A 17,145-nucleotide genomic window follows, 5' to 3' on the forward strand; every position below is an offset into this window, starting at 1 on the left:
AATTGCTTATCTCACCAGACATAATGTGGACGTTTCTCTTTTACAAGAGTCCCATCTACCTGTAGACAGTCAGATACTTACTCGCAGGAGATTACATAGCATATTTCATGCTGGTGGGTTTTCTACACATGTGGGAGGCATAATTACCTGGGTAAATTCCAGAAATGGTATCTTACTGGAGGTGGTTGAGACTGATAAGGAGGGCAGGTATGCGTTTTTGAGGTGTAAAGGCAAGAGCTGGAATACATTATAGTTAATGTCTGTGGCCAAAATTTTGATTACCCACAGTTCTAACATGATCTACTTAGTGCGTCGACTGGCACTGATTCCCCAGGTGTGGGGGGGATTTTAATTGTGTCCTAGATCCGACTATAGATCACTCTGAAGGGCTGAGCTGACGTAAGTCATTAGCGGCTAAGGCGATAGAGGATGCATTTGCTGAATTGGACTTGGTTGATGTATGGTGCTCGAGAAGCCGCGGGAGGGAGGCTTTACACACTACTCAGCTCCACATGACTTGTACACCAGGATGGATTACGGGTTCACCTCTAGATCCTTGAGTGCATCGATTTGCAGTTGTGAGGTTGACCCCTGCTTGTACTCAGGTAACTCACCTATTCAGTTAGATTTTACAAGCCCGTCAAAAAGATCAACCCCGTTCACTTGGAGGTTCCCAGCCTATGCACTTCTTGATACATCTGAAATGTCGGAAGTGAACAAAACCTTTTTTGCTACAAATATTGGCTCTGTACCCCAGCTTGCCACGGTATGGGAGACCTTTAAGGTCTGCATTAGGAGTATGGCGATTGGCAAACACTTCCGTGTACTACTGTCAATCAGAGGGCAATTGGAATCGTTAAAAGAAATTGGTGACTCTGAAGTGGGAGGCATTGGATGTTGGGAGCGACCAGGCCATGGGAGAGCTCAAAAAGCAGAGTATCATGAGGCCGCTGATAGAGAGGTTAAGTATTTGGGTAAATATGCTGCAGCCAAAACATATGGGGAGGAGGAGCATCTGGGCGCTACGTAGGCAGCCATATTGAGAGGTAGGCGTGAGACAGCTAGTGTTTCAGAACTCCGGACTGCAACGGGTGAGATACTACATGATCCTGACTCCATAGCGAACAAAGTTCGTAACTATTATGCAGATCTGTTTCGCAGCAGAAGAGGCCTCCGTCCTGGACTATTTGGAACATATTAAACTCCCATGGCTGGCTGATGAGCACAGGGAATACCTTATGAGGCCGCTGGATGCCTGGGAGATTCAGGACACTTTAAAGTCCATTTGTTCTGGGGGCGCCCCAGGGCAGGACGGCTTAACGGTTACCATTTATAAAGAGTTCGGGGAACTCCTGGTCCCCCACCTGATTACACTGTTCGAGGAGATGGGGAGAGTGAAGTGATGCCCCAGTCTATGCGAAAGGCCTTGATTGCTACCCTTTTAAAGCCAGACAACTCCCTGATGAATGCTCATCATATAGGCCGTTGTCACCATTGAATGTGGATACCAAATTATTTGCTAAAGTTCTGGCAAATCGCCTAGCTCCTCTGGTATCACTGCTAGTTAGTTATGAACAGGCAGGGTTTGTCCATGGGCACAATCTTACTAATAATTTTCGCACTATATTTGGCACTATTCAACACACTAAGCTGGAGATAAAGGTGGCTGCAATCTTACTAGATGCCGAAAAGGCCTTTGATTCCGTTGAATGGAATTTTTGTTAGCGGTTTTGGGACAAATGGGAGTAGGTGACCTCTTTTCCCAGCTTGTGAAGGTTCTATATCACTTCCCTTCTGCCAGGGTTAGGGTGGGGAATCTGGTGACCTCTCCCATTATAATTTCTAGAGGCACTCGGCAGGGTTGCCCCTTATCTATCGCCCCTACTTTACGCTATTGTTGCTGTGCCCCTGGCCTGCGCTCTTAGGGAGTACCATAGACGTAGAGGGATTCGCTTGCCTGAAAAGAATTTAATAATTTCCACTTACGCTGATGATACTCTTTTATACATCAGAGGCCCAGAGGTTAACCTATCCTCAGTGTTAAGGGAACTGGTATGGTATGGTGAATTCTCAGGTCTCAAAATTAACTGGGCTAAATCCACCATTTTCCCACTTACCACAGCCATGGAGCCAATAGAACTGGATTTTCCTTTGAGCCGGTCCACTGAATCTGTGTGGTATCTACGCATCCAGACACATACTAATTCTGAGATAGAATTCAGAGAGAACTATGACAGGGCAATTGCCAAACTAGAAGACGATGTTATCAGATGGGTGCAGCTGCCATTATCGAAGGCCTTATCTCCTTAATGAAAATGGTGGTGCTGCCCATGGTCCTTCCTGCCCATTTTCTCAAATGCATCAGGTCTTTACTGGTCTGATTGGCTCTGGCTGGTAAACAGTCCCGGGGCACATGGGACATCCTGACATTGCCTTACTCAATGGGTGGTCTTGGTGCACTGGATTTGGATTACAGAGTGGCACAATGTTCTCACGCATTTCACTGACTACACCAACAATCCTCCCTGCATTTGTATATAGAAAGGTTTGCGGCTGCACCCTCCCCTGTAGCCGATTTTCTGTATTGAGCCCCGTCTCAATGTGCAGGTCTTTTGGACTCCATAAATGCCACCTCCCATGCATGGCAGAACTTAATTAAAAGGCAAACTGCCTCAATTATGTATTCTCCGATCGCCCTGGTGGAGTTGTGTCAGTGGTTACCGATCTTTAACAAGCCAGAAGTTTTACGGGCTCTGGCGCTTCTGGGTATTTCAAAAATAGGTGACCTATTCGAAAATGGAATGGCAAATAGATGGGAAGACATAGTCTTGGATAGACAAGATATTACTTCACTCACAATGTTCCACTTCTACAGAGTTGGACATGCTTTTTGTGATATGCTCGGGGAGGAGATGATGGAACCTCAGAAGTAGCTCCATTTTTCTTGATGCTGCGTGCAAAGTCTCCCTGTAAAATAGTTTCTAGGATTTATTGCATGGTGCATGATTATCAGAAGAACTTTTCTATTAAGACTAAATTGGCGTGGCAGACCGACTTGGAAGTCATACTAGACGATGACAAATGGTGCTATTGCTGCAAAGCCACACGGCATGTCTCTCTGAATAGACAACATTGACTCATTCATTTTAAATTCCTTAATAGGGTGTACTATACCCCTACCTGATTGCATAGATATGGCCTCCGAGATACCACGAGATGTGAGAGATGTAGTGTGGAACAAGCAGGATTCATACACTTAGCTTGGCTGTGTCCCGATATCGCTAAATTCTGGCACTAATATTTAAAAAAAGAGTGATATCACAAGACAGCTTTTGTCACCGGACCCCTTGCTGGCCCTCCTGGGTTATTCTAAACATGTGCGGAAATAAATACGCCGACTGGTAGATATGGGTGTACTGATAGCTAAGCGTGAAGTTGCTATGTGATGGGCCCGAGGGCCTCTCCCTACTGTTTCACAATGGTCTAGGGACATTTTGTTCTGCAACATGCAAACTGAATTATATATACTGAGTTGCTCCCTCCTCAGAGCTGACCTAAAAACTTTTGGAGCCTATATCAGAGTTACCTTGCTGGTAAGGACTGAATATTCTCTGAAACTTAACTCTCTTCTGGTAGTAGGAGGTGTGCTGCGAGAGTTACCTTGGTGCTGCTGGCTTCATGTGCCGGATTTCAATTTGATTTCTGGCTAGATAATAGGGAGTTACATAATGACTGGAGAGTACTGTTCTTCTGCTGGTCCCACTAGGTAACTTAGTATTTGGAAGTAATGGCAGCCTTGAATGGGTTTGATATCTATATGTTTAACTGACACAATGTTCCCCTATGCGTTTACCCCACAGATGTGTATTCTGTAATCAGATATCTGAAATGTTGCTTGGTCTACACGTATGTACACAGTGACTGCTTTCTTTGTCTTTTTTAATTAAGTATGTTTTGTTTTGTACTGTATATTTCTCTTTTGAAAAATCAAGAAATACATAAAAAAAAACAAAAAAAACAAAGATCTGTTACTGAACATAACCGTTGAATTTCAGTGGCTTTGTGGTTGTGAGGCAGAAACATAACTGAGGGCCTGATTCAGAGTTTGAATATACATCCACTTTATTACAAGTGCCATATTGATAACTATCCCATTTGTGATGAAGTAACCCATCTCCCTAACATCTGTCTTAAAATGTGTTTTTCTTTTAGTAAATATTTTTTTATATAAATTGTAATAAAGTCTTTTTGGGTACACCCATCTGCACCTGGCGATGAGCAGAGACATCAGCTGTCCCCTTATGGCAACTTCATGGGTTATTTTCATGACGCAGGAACCAAGTCCCTATGTTCCATAATGGCTACTGCAATATTTTTTCTGAAGTTCAAGTCAGCCACTCAGAGACTTAATGTGATAATAACCTGCCACATTTCATGTGCATTCATTATAGGGCACCAGCATTACTTGTATATGGAAGTGATTTTGCCCCCCTCAACTTTTCCTCACCTTGGTAGACCTGCACTAATCTACTATATTCAAACAGGTTACCCAGCAGACAACTCCTAATTTGGTGGATGGGATGTCCATAAGGGCGGGGAAGTAAAATACACTGTCACCCTGGCGGACATTAATCCGTCCGCCAAACTCTAAATCAGGTCCATAGTTTATATTGGCTCCTTAACAAATTGTAAACTATAAGTTCATTGCCATACTGATGAGAGAACTGTAACTAAGGACACATTGTGGAATATCCTTCTGAACACCATTCTGAAAGTATTCAAAAACTCAATTTTACCTGATAAAGAATGGGGTACAAGCACTCAGACCTAGTTATGGTGCAGCCGTGGCTCCTCTTCCTGTCTCAGGACATCAAGATCTAGAAACAGTTGCATCTGTATTATGCTCTAAATTGCTACAATTCACTCATTGATTCATCCACTCTTCTGTTTTAAAATACAGTCTGGAGTGAGATGAGTGGGGCATGCTGGGCCCAAATATGGTGTCTGCACTGATCCCAATAAATTCAATATGTGGTGAAACACGCTGAATTACAGTGTCCTGTATTTGTGGGTCTGCGGACCACCAGAGGAAGCATCTGTCACAGACCTGCCTGTAGCTACTAGGTTTCAAAACATATGGGCTACACCCAAAATAAACCCACAGTACCTGGGCTGTAAACATTAAAAAAAACATGGTGTACTGTAGGGATCAATCACATTAATAACTTTAGCCACAATGAAATTAATACATTCTGCAGTGGTTTGAATCAATTAGATCAAAACCGTTTTTTATCATTATTATATAATTGGCCCTATAGTGTTTCCACTTCTCGAAGAACACTGTGGAGCACAGTTAAAAATACAAATATTTTGTCAAACCCAGCACCTTAAAACAAAACACGAAATCGAAAAACGTAAATACTTTTCAAAATGTCTCTTTTCTTCCTTTTACAAAATGGCGTGGTTTCAAAATTCATTCAGTGTGCAATCCTAGGAAGACTGAAGTACAAGGTACCTAATAATCAGATTAATCATTCATTAAGAGTCAATCCTCATTAATTCACAAAGTCTTTACACCCAAAGTGCCAAACCTAGGATGAAAAGATTCTATTGTATAGAACATAGAATCCAGAAGTGAACGGGCATTAGAAAATGACATAAAAATTACCCTCACATGCCACTCATGAGCCGACATTCAGGGAGGTGTAACTGAACATCTGTACCCACACATAGACCGTTCGTCGCTAAAGAGTCTATAGGTCCACTGCCAGGTGTGTGCCATGCCCAAGGGGCACCGGGTCCTGAAGTAAAATTACCTTAATTTCGGGCAGCCAGGCTAGTATAAATGTAGGTGTGCACATCACAAGGGCACAACCACTGGTGGAAGAAACTCCTGCACTGAAAAGAACCAGCTTTGTTATCTCTTCAACTCTTATTTAATTTAATACATTAATTTATTTATTTAATGAGTTTTATATAGCGCTGACTAGACCCAGAGGTATCAGAGCGCTTTACATAAGGAACAGTGAGTTGTGAGGTAAAATTATTAAACATTAGAAACAATGATTAAAAAGTAAATGGCAAATCATAAGGGGCAGAGAAGGTAAAGGGAGACGAGAATCGGAGTCTGTGATAAGTGCCAGGAGAGAAGGGGACCTGAGGGGAGTTAGAGTTAAGGTAGTCGGGCAAAAAAGAGAAACATTCGAAGGTCGCCAGGATGGAATCCAGCGGTAAGAAGGAATGGACAAAGGTCAACAAGATGGCGGATCCAGGTCGTGGGTATAGCCCGAAATCATCCCAAAGTGGCAGGATGCACACAAGTCAAAAATCAAAAAAACTAAGAGAGCTGAATGACATCGAGTAGAGTAGGAGGGGGGACACCACCACATTACCAAAGGAGGGCGGAGGGCTGTAGATGTCAGCTGATTGCGTGCACAGGCTCAGGACCATGGGCATCGGTGTTGACGATCCACACATCGTAAGTCAGGGGAAGTCTGCCTGGGAGTTAGGGAGAAGTCTTAGAGAATGGGAGGCAGCAGCGTAGTCCAGAGGGGCACGCCTCCCAGGCTCAGAATGCAAGGAAAATCCCGGGGGCGTCCGGGGAACTCCACCAGGCATCAGCACCGCCAAGATTGGCTCCGTCGACAGCCGACCATCAACGATTCTTCAGGAGGCAGGGGGAAGGAGGAGACTGAAGTGGAGAAACAATGACACCTATGTCTGATGTCCGGCTGGGTAGGTGACGGCCAGGGCGGTGTGCCGGAGCCAATCTCCCCTTTAGCTGTCGATGCAACTCCACCGGGCATTGGCCATGTTGCTCAGGCTTCGCCGGTTCGAGTGGTGATCCTGATTACATCTGACATTCAAAAGTCCAGAAACGGGAGAAAAGGAAAGAAGGAGACCGCTGTCTAAGAACGACCATCAGGTGAGTAAAAGGGTTCAGGAGTGGGTGGAAATTAGGGGATTTGAGCCATAACGGCAATCCCTGGCTGGGAGCTCCCGGCCGGAGCTCCTCACCTGTCGGCCACCTTGGCTTATATTATATTTTATCTTATATTTTAAGGTTTGTTGCGTGCTAAAGGCTGAAATGAGAGTCAGAGATTCCATGCTTGATTAATTACGCTGCTAGCCAGGGGTGTCCGGGGAACTCCACCAGGCATCAGCACTGCCAAGACTGGCTCCGTCAACAGCCGACTATCAACGATTATTAAGATTGCAGGGGGAAGGAGGAGATAAAAGCAGAGAAACAATGAGACCTATGTCTGATGTCCGGTTGGGTAGGTGACAGCCATGGAGGTGTGCCGGAGCCAATCTCCCTTATAACTGTCGATTGAACTCCACCGGGCATCGGCCATTTTGCTTGGGCTTCGCTGGCTCGAGTGGTGATCCTGATTACATCTGACGTTTAAGAGTCCAGAAACGGGAGAAAGGGAGAGATGGAGACCGCTGTCTAAGAACGACCACCAGGTGAGTAAAAGGGTCCAGGACGGGGTGGAAATTACGGGATTTGGGCCATAATGGCAATCACTGGCCGGGAGCTCCAGGCCGGAGCTCCTCGCCTGTCGGACATCTTGGCTTATATTGTATTTTACCTTATATTTTAAGGTTTGTTGCTTACTAAAGGTTGAAATGAGAGTGAGAGATTCCATGCTTGATTAATTATGCTAATTTTTATCTTGTATCATGTATTATACCTGTTTTTATGTGCCCCATTTAAGATTATTTTTCCATTGCTCTACATGTGCATTTATGGTTATAAAATAACCGAATAAGGACCATTTGATATTAATAACTCTAAATGGATGATTAATCTGATTATTAGATACCTCGTACTTTGATCTTCCTAGTCCTGAAGAGACCCGTGAATTTAGGCATATATGCATCAAGCTAAAAACTGCTCGCAAAGGGGCAGATTCTCAGAATCTGCCCCTTTGCGAACTGTATTTTTGCATTTGGGATGCATCATCCCAAATGAAAAAATCGCAATTAAAGAAATCGCATAATTGCAATTACTTAAATTGCTATTGCATTTAAGGAATCTCAAATTGAGATTCCTTAAATGCAATGCATTAAAGTTAAAAAAATTGTGATTTCGCTAATAGGGGGAGCAAATTACCATGAAGTTGAACTTCATGGTAATTTGCAATAACTTTGAAAAATGCACTAAAGTGCATTTTTCAAAGTTCCATTTTACACACAAACATGCCCTTAGGGCATGTGTGTGTGCAAGATGTACCCATATGCAGATTTCAGGGGTGCAACAGGGTGTCCTTTTGACACCCTGGCACCCTTGAAATTGCAATCTCAATTTACGATTCTCTAATTGAGAATCGCAAATTGAGATTGTCTTCCCATTCATTCCTATGGGCCTCTAGGCCCATAGGAATGAATGGGGAGGTATTCCTTAATTGCGACTCGCAATTTGTGACTCGCAATTAAGGAATTTTAAGAAATCGCAATTTTTTAAGCGAGTTCTTCTTGCATAGCATTTTGCTATTCCTTATTAGCGAATCCTTATTTTTTGTTAATAAGGAATCGCAAAATGGATGCTTGATGCATCTGGGGGTTAGTTTGGCCGAAATACAGCCACAATATCTACAGGAGGAGTAACCTCTAAAAATCTAAAGAACAAAGAAATTATACGTACTTTAAAACAAAGAGAGAGCATTACTGCTCACAAATGTGATTTTTCTGACGGCTACCTGCATGGGGATTGCACATTGAATCACTTCCATGTTCTTTTGCAATATAAGAAGTGAGGAGTCATTTTGCAAAGTAGTCGAGTGTTTTGATTTAGCGTGATGGGTGTGTTGAAATGTTTGCATTTTCAACTGTGCTCCAGGGACTTGTTTGTGAAGTGGAAACAATACAAGGACAACCATTTAATAATAATGGAATAAGCTGTTTTGATCTGATTGATTCTAAAGACGCAGTGTAAAATTGAATCATTTCACTGTGGCTAAAGTTATTAATGTGAAGAATCCCTACAGGATACCATGTTTTAATATAAATGTAGCTGCTAAGTGGGCTTCGTTTGTTAATGGCATTGTGCATTATGTGGACTGTGTTAATGCCCTAAAAATGTAATGGGAAGTATCGGTGGGACATTTAAGTCACAGCATTTAACGGTGGTAGGTTTAAGACATCATTCTGGTATGTGAATACTAGTTGATGCACAGTCTTTCAGATGTCAATACCAAGACAGAACAAACATTTAGTACAAAATGAAAGTTACAGTCAATATAGATACTCACTGGTTGATGTACTCTTGCTTTTTGTCATAAGCATGAATTGTGCTGAGACCAAGCACAGTGGAAGTGATATGAGAAAACCATGGAGAACGACTTATGTTTTCGATCCTCTTTATCTCACTGACTCCCTTTTGGAAGACTCTGCGACACAAGAGTACAAACATATTTTTTGAGTTCTATTTCAGATTAAAAGAGCAAAAAAATACAAATGTGGTGTGCGGTTTAATCATAAATCATAGGAGGATGCATTCTAGAACATCAGTATTGATTGGAAGAAAGAGAGGCAACTAAAGTATGGAAGAAACATTATAAAACAATATAGAAGATGCACATATTAGTGAAAAAGTGAATCGGGAGGAACTAAAGCTTAGGAGCATAACATTGTGCTAGGTAGCTCCCAGTAACCTGACAATATATGAATTTTGTATTTGTTATAGACCTCTAGAAGGTGGTTCAAAATATGGTGCAAGAAAAGTAAGTTTAATACTATTTACCAGTGCATTTCTAGATGTTTTTGAAGATCTCCTTCCTGCGGGTAATACTGATGCCATATTGTATACCCATTCCAAAACATACTTAGGTTAAATTGTAGAATATGGTGTAAGTCACATTAATAGAGGTAGTCTCTATAGATGGTAAAATGTTACAATCTATAACAGATAATTCACTAATATCAAGATTATGCCATTGGAAGAGTGATATTCTGCACATACTTACACTTCCAGTAGCCACCCATCCACAGTCATTGCTATTTTATTAGCCTCATCTTTTCATGTTATGTTTCTTATAAATTACATGGTTAACTGCTCATGGACATTACCCCAGTATAGTGTATGAAGGAAGATATATGCAAAGGGACATATATTAAAAGAATACATAAAGCCCCATGAATGTAAAAAAATGACAAGTTTTCTCCGCAAGTTTCTTCCTAAAACAGAAGAATCCAATTTACAAAAATACAGCATCTTAAATATGTGTTGAATTTGTAATTTGTAGATTAATACCACCAGGACGTACTCAACCAAGGATGGAATGGGAGTTCTTAGATTAAATCTGACTGGATAAGCAGGAATCCAGAAGAGAAATAAAGGGTTAAAAATACCTACAGGTACACCCAAAGGGTTCCTTTAATCATAGGGTACCTTGGGTAGGGATACAACATTTCTGAGTATTTTATATTGAATATAATTGTTCAATTTACCTCCTGTATGAATGGCAACATGTTTCGGCCCGCATTAAGAGCCCAACATATTTGGGAACTGAATGAACAGGGGCAGCTCCATAAGTGAAACAGTAGGATCTGTTACAAAGAATACACATTTGAAAAGAAATGTGGGCCGCATAAAGCATGACAATTCAAACACACATCAAAAGAGTATTGATACTGTACAGCGTAACTACCAATCCCTCAATGTAAGAAACAATGTCCTTCTGTACTATGTATTTAATAATTGTCTTTCCCTTGAGTGTGACTATAGGACAACACCAAGCTCCAGATTCACATGGCCCTTGAAAGACACATAATAAGGGTAAGCAGAGAGATGACTTAGTATGGAATATGTATTATAACTTTTAGAGTTTCACTCGTCTTTTATGAGGCAATATCATCACCTAGCATTTTTGAGTGTCTCTTATTAGAAGTTGTAAGCCTTAATCCCATGACAAATATGTATTAGGAAATCACTACATGTCCTTACTACAGTTTAGACTAGGACCACAGATTATGTGCAAATACAACATATTAGTATTTTGGGTCCACCTTTAGCCTCACCGTAAATACATTTGTGTCTCATAGATAAACCCAAGGACAGAAGATCGAGACAGGTGAGATCATTAGGCCTCATGCGTGTGCATAGTATGCATGCATAATAAGGCAGGAATACATCAAATGGCCCTGATGAAGGACCCAGACCCAAAAGGGCTCTTAGCATGGACCAAAACATATTGACATTCATGCGAGAGGTTTAATTAAACAATTACATTCAATATAAAACCTTAAGAAACGTTGTATCCATACCCCAGGTACCAAATGAATAAAGGAACCCTTTAGGTATACCTGTAGGCATGTTCAACCCTTGATTTCTCTTCTGGATCCCTGCTTATCAAGTCAGATTTAATTTAAGAACTCAAATTCCATATTTGGTTGAGTTCCCCATGGTGGTATCATCCTACCAGGGTGTGGATAGGGACCGATGATGAAGCATGTCAAGATAAAGTGAGTGAAGCATCTGCTCCAATATCTTTGGATACCCAAGAGGTACTAGGAAAGAGCTTTCCTCCTAAGATAGGATCCATATTCTTCTTCTTTTGTTACTTATTTCAGTTGCTCTTGTGTGTGGATATCATTGGATAAATCACCCATAGAGTAGCATTTTGCATATGTACATGGGATATAACCTAGTATAATGACGTTTACTGTAACCCAATTAAGGGTTAATTCCACAGTAAAGCTTCTAAATCTTGTCTTAACACAAGTCAAACCTACAGCCATCATACCGTAGAGACAATGGGGCTCATTAGTATGGCGGGCGGCGGCGATCCCGCACATCCCATTAGGATGCACCCGCAACACTGGCGGGCGCATCCCGCATTTATGACATTGCGGTGGGCGGTGCTAAAAGCACCAGCTGCGGCAATGCCAAAAATGTATGTTGTGCTTTTCAATGCACAACATGACAGGCACCGCGCGGTGCCTGCCACCTTGTACATTGGAAAGCAGGGGGTACCATAGGTACCCCCATGTGCACCCCCAAACCCCCAGAGTCCCTGGGGGCCCGCAATGGGCCCTAGCAAGAGATTCCCGCATGCCTTTCTGTGGCGGCATTGCCGCCACGGAAAGGCATGTTCCCGCCCCCATCATAATATAGATGGCGGTGTCTAGCAGACACCGCCACCATATTAAACTCTTTTCTGCCCGGTCGCCAAGTCGACCGGGCGAAAAAGCGGCGGACGGTCTTTCCGTCCACTGTGGTCCCCCGGCCATAGTAATATGGTGGGGGAAATGGGTGGCGGGCGGGGACGGATCTCGGGTGGATCGCCACCACCATATGGGCGCTCGAGATCCTATTGACCCCCAATGGACTTTGCTATCTTTCACCCAGATGTTTTGTGTGTAATCCAGCTGAGATGCATTAATTATTTATTTGAAAAGCTGTGTGGAAAATACAGGTCTAAAAAACAAACTGTTCTGAATAAGCTGTTGTTTAAGAAAACAATGTCAATTGCTATTTTCCAGATGCCCCTTCAATATACACATTGCTTACAGTTATATCATCAACATTTGTATCTGTGGGTTCCTCTACAATCCTTGTCCTGTGCAATGGTTTTGGGGGAGTTTTTTTCCAAAAGGCATGAGGTATCATTCTCAGCACTTTATTAAAATGTGCATTTCATTATTGAGAATAGAACTACAGAGAACTCCCACATAATATTATTTTCAAATTAATCAAGGTAGACATAGGGGAACCAACTAAAGGTATGATTTAGTTGAGGTGGAGCTGCTTCCATCTACTATTGAGTAGTATAATCCTCTGCAACCATATAGGTATGATATTCTTTCAAGGCACAGCAGTCGGACTCCCACTGTGCAAGTGAAAGAATGTCATCTTCAAGCTGCAGATGATGAAATAACCAGCTTGCTGTGCTATTGAACATCTGACCAGGGTTTGAGGTGGGTGACCACATACTTGCTGTGCCTTTGTGGTAAGAAAGTGTTTTTCTCAGTTATCAATCCTCTCTAAGGGCCAGATGTAGGTAAATCTGATTTACCGACTCTTAAATACCGACTCATATCGATTCGCTATTTAAGAGTCGGTAAATTGGAAGGAGGCAGATGTAGGTAAAAAATGACCGAATCTGTAAGAGTCGTTATTTACCGATTTTATAAATATCGAATCTGTATTTTTCATTGATTCCTATGGGCCTTGAAGCCCATAGGAATCAATGGGAAATACAGATTCGGTATTTACAGAATCGGTAAATACCGAATCACTTTGACACCCTCTAGCACCCCAATTCCGGACTTGTGTGCCATGTGGCACACAGACATGCACTAAGGGCATGTATGTGTGTCACATTGCACAGGTGTGCATGCACAGATGTGCATGCACACCTGAATTCGGTATTTTACCACCCAATAGGATTGGGTGGTAAAATACCGATTTTTAAGGGCCTGTGGCACTCTTAGGAGTGCCACCTACATGTGGTTTTTCCGAATCGGTAAATATACCGATTCGGTATTTGACAGATTCTGTAAATTTACCGATTCGGTAACTTTACAGAATCTGTAAAATATAGGCCCCCTACATCTGGAAACCCTAATACCGGTCGGTAACGGCCGAATTACATGTGGCCCTAGGTCTGTTTCTATCAGAGTGACCAAAGGGTCTACTTTCTTTTGACACTCTTCAATATGTATGCCACTATATTTAGTGAGTGGCTGTCAAGTCACACTGTGCAGTATACTGATGTCAAATATCTATATATTCTGGTGTCATCTGAGTACAATGCCCATCACCTGAGGAATCGTCAGTCAGTGACTGAAGGCTGCTTGCTTTTAGTGTAATGTATCATTCATGGATTACTTTCTGAATGACCTATTCAAGACCAGTCCTATGTCTAAATCTGAGCTGGCAGTTCAGTGGTATGAAAACCTCCCTTGTGGAGTCTGCTTAGATATTTGGCTTCCTGCTGGATTCACATGTTTCAAACAAAGCACCTAGCAGGAGGAATTCACTTATCACTTTTCATGATGGTAAGGCGTCACGGAAAAATGTGAGTACTGCTAAATAATGCTGAGTATGTGAGTGTTTCCAAACTTCAGAAGGACTCTTCAACCTGAAACACCCACTACACACTTTTTGTGTGCCCGAAACCTGCTAATCAAGCCACTTAGAGATGTAAGTCAGGCACATATGTGATCAAATGACTTCAGAATTAGGCCCATAATCATTTTCTTTCCATATCATAAATGAAATTGTATTCAAAAGATCCCTTAACTCGTCACAATGCCATGAGTCAAATGGAACAATTAATTTTATATTTCAGGATATACATTGGGGATCTGACCGTAGGCCCAATTTTACAATGACCAGGAACATCCAAGGGTGTGAATTTTGGACATTTCTGTTTAAACAAGAGTCTGTTAAGTTTTAAACAAACTCTCAGTGAATCTCACTTTAGGTCTGAGCTGGTTTAAGAAGAAGAATTGAACATTTTCTATTAAAAAAAAGCAAGGTTACACTTGAAGGCTGCAGGCGCTTATAAGGCAAAACTACCACTACTTGTGTCCAGCACTTTAACATGCTATAACCACCTCATTAGCAACTTACTTTAGGAGAAAGAAAAAGACAACAGCGAGGATCGCTATCGCGATAAGAAGGTAGGGAAACACAACGGATACGATGACTATAGTGAACAAAACGAGGAACATTTGCTGCAGAAAGTTTTCCGCTTGAAATGGGAGCCTCACATCAACCTCATCCATGTCTTTGGAGAATCGGTTCATCAGCCTTCCGGTGGGAGTGGTATCAAAGAAGCTCATTGGGCTTTGCAAGATCTATGGATAAAAATAAATTGAATCATGTATTGGTAAAATATAAGCGTCACAACAAGATGGTAAACCGAACAAGTAGTGTGGGACTGACGGCTGCTACCTAAAACTGACCATTCCAACAAAAACCATGTACCACAGTCTGCACAATGCAAAGAGTTGTTATTTGCCAATCACATGTGAAGCATGGATCACAATTTTTAAATGAGATATTTGAAAGAACAACATTTATTTTGTAACTAGAATATACAATACACATGTTGTAAATATTTTTTGTGTTGAGTTATTCCCTTAATGTAATAGTGCTGGTAAAATAATACTCACAGACAATGTTGCATTTAGAAGAAGCTTGTTTGCATGATCCTCTTAACAGACAGGTCTAGACGGTTGTATGTCAAAATAGCAAAAACAAAAATATTGCTGATTCTGTTTAGATTTTCTATTATTAACTCAGATGGAGCTTTTTGAAAGCTATATTTAGGACACAATATATTTGTCAGAAGATATTTAGGACATTGTACTTTGGTACCTTACTCGCACGAACAGCAGTTAACCATTTTCTTTCAGTATAGAATATCACAATCAAGCCAGGGACATAGAGAAAAAGTCCAATCAAATCTATAAGATTCCATGTGCTGCGTAATATTACACAGAACTGCAGCAATTTTTTTAAGTACGCAATCTTGGCCAGATGGAACCTTTTCATGAGGTCAGGGCAGCTGAACCGGGCTCGAAAGACTTTACTACTTTCATTCTTGTTCTAACCTCAAAGCTATTTGAAGCCTGGCTAGAAAATTTGGTGAACACACGAGCAGAGAAAAAGGCAGTCCAGTTTTTATTTTGTCAGACCAGCATTAGCAGGCATCCTTTTGCATCTCAAAGATCACCATATCAGTGATCTATTTTGCAGCCTTCAAACGGATTCCTTACAGGTAGGGCTCAAGGAATTGTGGCCTGCGCTGGGGCGAAGCTTGCCCCGGCTGAAAAATGGCTGCCACAATTTATAGCTCCGCTGTACACCGCTAAATTGGGGCCCATCGGGAGACGTGGAGGGGAAAGACCGACCGGAGACAATATAAGGTGTGATAAAGGCCGCTTTATTGGGAAACAGGTGCATTTTAACGATACCACAAACCTTGGCCTTTGCCGTACAAAACTAGGCCTAACTAAATATGCACATACCTGACCAAACCCCCCACCCCCACCCCAAAAACATTGCCCCCGCAAACAAATTAGCATAATTACCAACTCTCCAAACACCTGCCTCAACTGTTTAAACTCTTGCCATCTGTACACTCCCTCCACCTCTGTCCAGGAACCTCATTCCTCCTATCCTACCCTCCCCTTAACTAGGAAAAAGCGCCACCCCAACCAACTTTTTTACCAGCACCTGCCCCCCAGCGACATCAGATCTCTTTCACCTAACCAAAACAAAAGGCACCTGCTCCCAACAAAACCCCTCCAGAAATTTCTCCCCCCCCTCCAAAACGGGAACGCCAGGACCCGCCCCAATGACAACAAGCCACTTAGGGAGGGTGGGAGGGACAACAACTTCCCTGCCTAACTCGGCTGCTGGGTCACTGTCCCTAAAATGGTGCACAGTTACCCAAAATGGCCGTATTTATCTAACCCCAGCCCAAAGGGAGCCCAAACCAGCCCAATGCCGCCCAAGGAGCCCAACCAGCCCAAACTCGCCTTCCTGTCCCTGTGCTATCTCTCCCCCCCCCTTCCTCCCGTGGCCCCAAACTTCCCCGGGGGGGCGAGCCTCCCTTCGGTCGGCCACCCCCGCAAAGCCCCATTGGGGCCCATCGGGAGACGGGGAGGGGAAAGACCGACCGGAGACAATATAAGGTGTGATAAAGGCCGCTTTTTTGGGAAACAGGTGCATTTTAACGATACCACAAACCTTGGCCTTTTCCGTACAAAACTAGGCCTAACTAAATATGCACAAACCTGACCAAACCCTCCACTCCCATCCCTAAAACATTGCCCCCGCAAACAAATCAGCATAATTACCAACTCTCCAAACACCTGCCTCAACTGTTTAAACTCTTGCCATCTGTACACTCCCTCCACCTCTGTCCAGGAACCTCATTCCTCCTATCCTACACTCCCCTTAACTAGGAAAAAGCGCCACTCAGAAGCCCCATACAGCTTCCGATCCCCCCCTAGGGCCCCTGCACCTTCGGATACCTGCGCACCCCAACAGCCCAATCAACTGCCTCCTTCAGCTGCACAATATATAGCTCCATCCCGTATCACGATAAATGCACACCATCCTCCCTGAAGAAATACACTGCCCCATACCTCAGCTCCGGGTGTTCCATCCTACCCAAACCCTCT

At 42.7% G+C, this 17,145-nt stretch overlaps 1 protein-coding gene across 3 annotated transcripts in view; it reads right to left on the minus strand.

Annotated features, from left to right (window-relative positions):
* Positions 1-17,145, minus strand: part of LOC147677801 (ATP-binding cassette sub-family C member 12-like) — a 954,180-nt gene that overhangs the window by 302,031 nt on the left and 635,004 nt on the right. For all 3 annotated transcript variants that reach the window (XM_086945451.1, XM_086945452.1, XM_086945453.1), the window contains exons 22-23: positions 14,582-14,808; positions 9,255-9,392 (exon numbers count right to left, since the gene is read on the minus strand). In XM_086945451.1, the coding sequence (XP_086801577.1) occupies positions 9,255-9,392; positions 14,582-14,808 (365 nt within the window). The remainder of the gene's footprint in view (positions 1-9,254; positions 9,393-14,581; positions 14,809-17,145) is intronic.

Source organism: Lissotriton vulgaris, chromosome 12, assembly GCF_964263255.1.
Source record: "Lissotriton vulgaris chromosome 12, aLisVul1.2, whole genome shotgun sequence".
NCBI lineage: Eukaryota > Metazoa > Chordata > Amphibia > Caudata > Salamandridae > Lissotriton > Lissotriton vulgaris.